A 2,501-nucleotide genomic window follows, 5' to 3' on the forward strand; every position below is an offset into this window, starting at 1 on the left:
GTACATGTGTGTGTGTGTATAGTTGAAATATAAATAATTTCTTCAGGACATTGAGATAGCTATGCAAAAGGAAAATTTTCCTAATTTTTCATATAAATAAAACAATGTGTTGAATTAAAGGGTACTGACCACTAACATGTCTCAAAGTTTCCTTTCATCCTAGTAGTTGCTATACACATACAATGTGTTTTTCTCCCCAGTTCTTAATGACAATTCAATTTTAAATACAAACCTCCTAACATCAGAAACTCACTACAAAAGCAGCATGTTCTTTACTTACCCACAGGAGACATTTCAGGAACTCCTGCAGTGTATGGACCATCCAAAAATTTGGGTTCGTTGTCATTGATATCCTGAATTTTGATGACAAACTCAGACTCGGGCTCCACGGGTTTGTTGGTGAGCCTGTCCAGCGCTTGAGCTCGGAGGGTGTAGTAGGCCTGCTCCTCGCGATCCAGTCTCTTGGTAGCGTGAATATCCCCAGTGTTCTCATCAATAATGAAAATGGAACTTGCCCCTTCGCCTGACAAGATGTATTTGATGGAACCATCTCCTTTATCAACATCAGAGTGAAGCTGGTGAAAAATTCATGTGAGATGAGATTAACTTACAAGAGAGTCAGCGATATGTAGATATGTAAAAATAATTCTTACGTCAGGCAGCAGTACATGAAATTTTATTGTTCTTGGAAAGATAAGCTTAACGCTTATTGTGCACAGCAGAAAGGCTATTAGAATGTGTCAGCTTGTACGCGTGAGCAAGACAATTTCATTTCTTCCTGTAAACAGTCTCATTTCCAAAGGTATTTTATTATCATTCCCAAAGTTAGGAACTTGTTATAGTGTTATTTTTGATTTGGTTTGTCCTTGCCACTTCTAGCCATCTTCTTTGAACAGAGCGGGCATTCAGTAAACATGTATAATTGGTTGATTTGACCTTATTCCAAGCAAAGAGACTTTCTATAGAACATTTGTAAATTTAGTTCTAATGTATAATTTAATATGCTCAGAAATCCTCACATTCTTCAAAGGTGACCCTTTCTCCCTCCTCCCTGGCCCCTACTCACACTACTTTCCGTGATTAACAAATACAGATGGATGTCCAGTCACTAAATCTGTCTTCCAAATCCTGTTCTGTATTTTAAAATATGAAGCTGAAAAAATTACACGGCTCTCTAAAGTGGGAATTTTAAATCAATACGTGCATGGGACTTCAACTAAAACCTTTCTTGAAATACCAAGAACTGCATTAGATTTGCATGATTAACCCCGGCATCAGCAGCAGAGGTAGCACCTACTGATTTGCATTTCATATCTGGGACTGTCCCTTCTGTATGTCAGAACATTATGTTGAACAGAGGAACCTTGGGAAACTCAGAAATAATTACACATTTTCCTGATCTGCATAACCTGAGAAACACACTACTCAGTCTATCATTTCAATAATCTTCCATTCCCTATAACTGCTATCATTCTGGACTTTGTTTAAAATGAATATAAAAACCCAATTTACCAAATAAAAAAGCTTTTCAAGGCCCTACAGAACTGGGCTTGCATTTTTTAAGACAATTAGGTGCTAAGAAATAGAAAATATGAAAAAAAAACCACTTAGGAAAGTATAGGCACAGTAGATTTTCATCCTTACCATGGTCTCCTGTAAGCGATTCTTCCCTTACGCTGTAACAGCTGTGTTTATATCTGCTGCAGAGTATTTAAATACCTGGAGCAAATCTTTCTGTATCTGAAGTTTTTAGTCGGGACTAAATAATACAAAAAATAATTCTGGCACAAGTTATAATTTTAAATTTTTCAACGTGGAATTATCTAGTGGATAACTGTGCCACACGTTTATCCAGCGTATGGGGAAGGTTTGTTCTTGAACTATTATGAATTACTTAATTTTCTTGAGTCATTCTCAGGGTTATTGTTAAGTACTTATCTCTCTCTAATTTAAGAAGGAAGAAATATTTGAATTATTGAGAACTTCCTAGATGTCAGTCACTATTCTTAACACTCTCTACATAGCATTCATGCGATATTCACAACTGCCCTTATTAATCCTATCAACAGATGAGGAAACTGAGGCACAGAAAGGCTAATACCACTCTAAGGGCTTCCATTTATGGAACTGGCCCTCATAATTAACTAGTTCCTGTCAACTGATTGCTGTTTTCATGGCATGGTTATTCATTGTTCCTGTGGTATTCCAGGTATGGGGAGAGGATAAATGTCTTTTCAATATAAAATACACATTAAGTCCTGGCTACGAACTTCACCCTGTGCTGTGATGCTGTGTTTTACATTATGGTGTTGTTGGTTGTTCTCCATTACTGACAGTGTAAGAGCTTAAAAGTAAAAGGTTCATTTGGTTGTTTTTCCAATCATTCAACAGAAAGATTCCTTCTCTTCTACTATCCCTCCAGCACTCACACACACACACATACACACAACACATACCGTTTCAGAAGCCCTGAACTTTACTATCTTTCCCGTTGCTGACAA

General features: G+C 37.1%; 1 protein-coding gene across 1 annotated transcript in view; it reads right to left on the minus strand.

The window, feature by feature from the left end:
• CDH7 (cadherin 7, type 2) overlaps window positions 1–2,501 on the minus strand; it is a 146,550-nt gene that overhangs the window by 82,528 nt on the left and 61,521 nt on the right. Inside the window, exon 3 of the mRNA XM_012660079.1 lies at window positions 281–575. Coding sequence (XP_012515533.1) covers window positions 281–575 — 295 coding nt within the window. The remainder of the gene's footprint in view (window positions 1–280; window positions 576–2,501) is intronic.

The sequence above is a fragment of the Propithecus coquereli genome, unplaced genomic scaffold (assembly GCF_000956105.1).
Source record: "Propithecus coquereli isolate 6110/MARCELLA unplaced genomic scaffold, Pcoq_1.0 Scaffold650, whole genome shotgun sequence".
Taxonomy (NCBI): domain Eukaryota; kingdom Metazoa; phylum Chordata; class Mammalia; order Primates; family Indriidae; genus Propithecus; species Propithecus coquereli.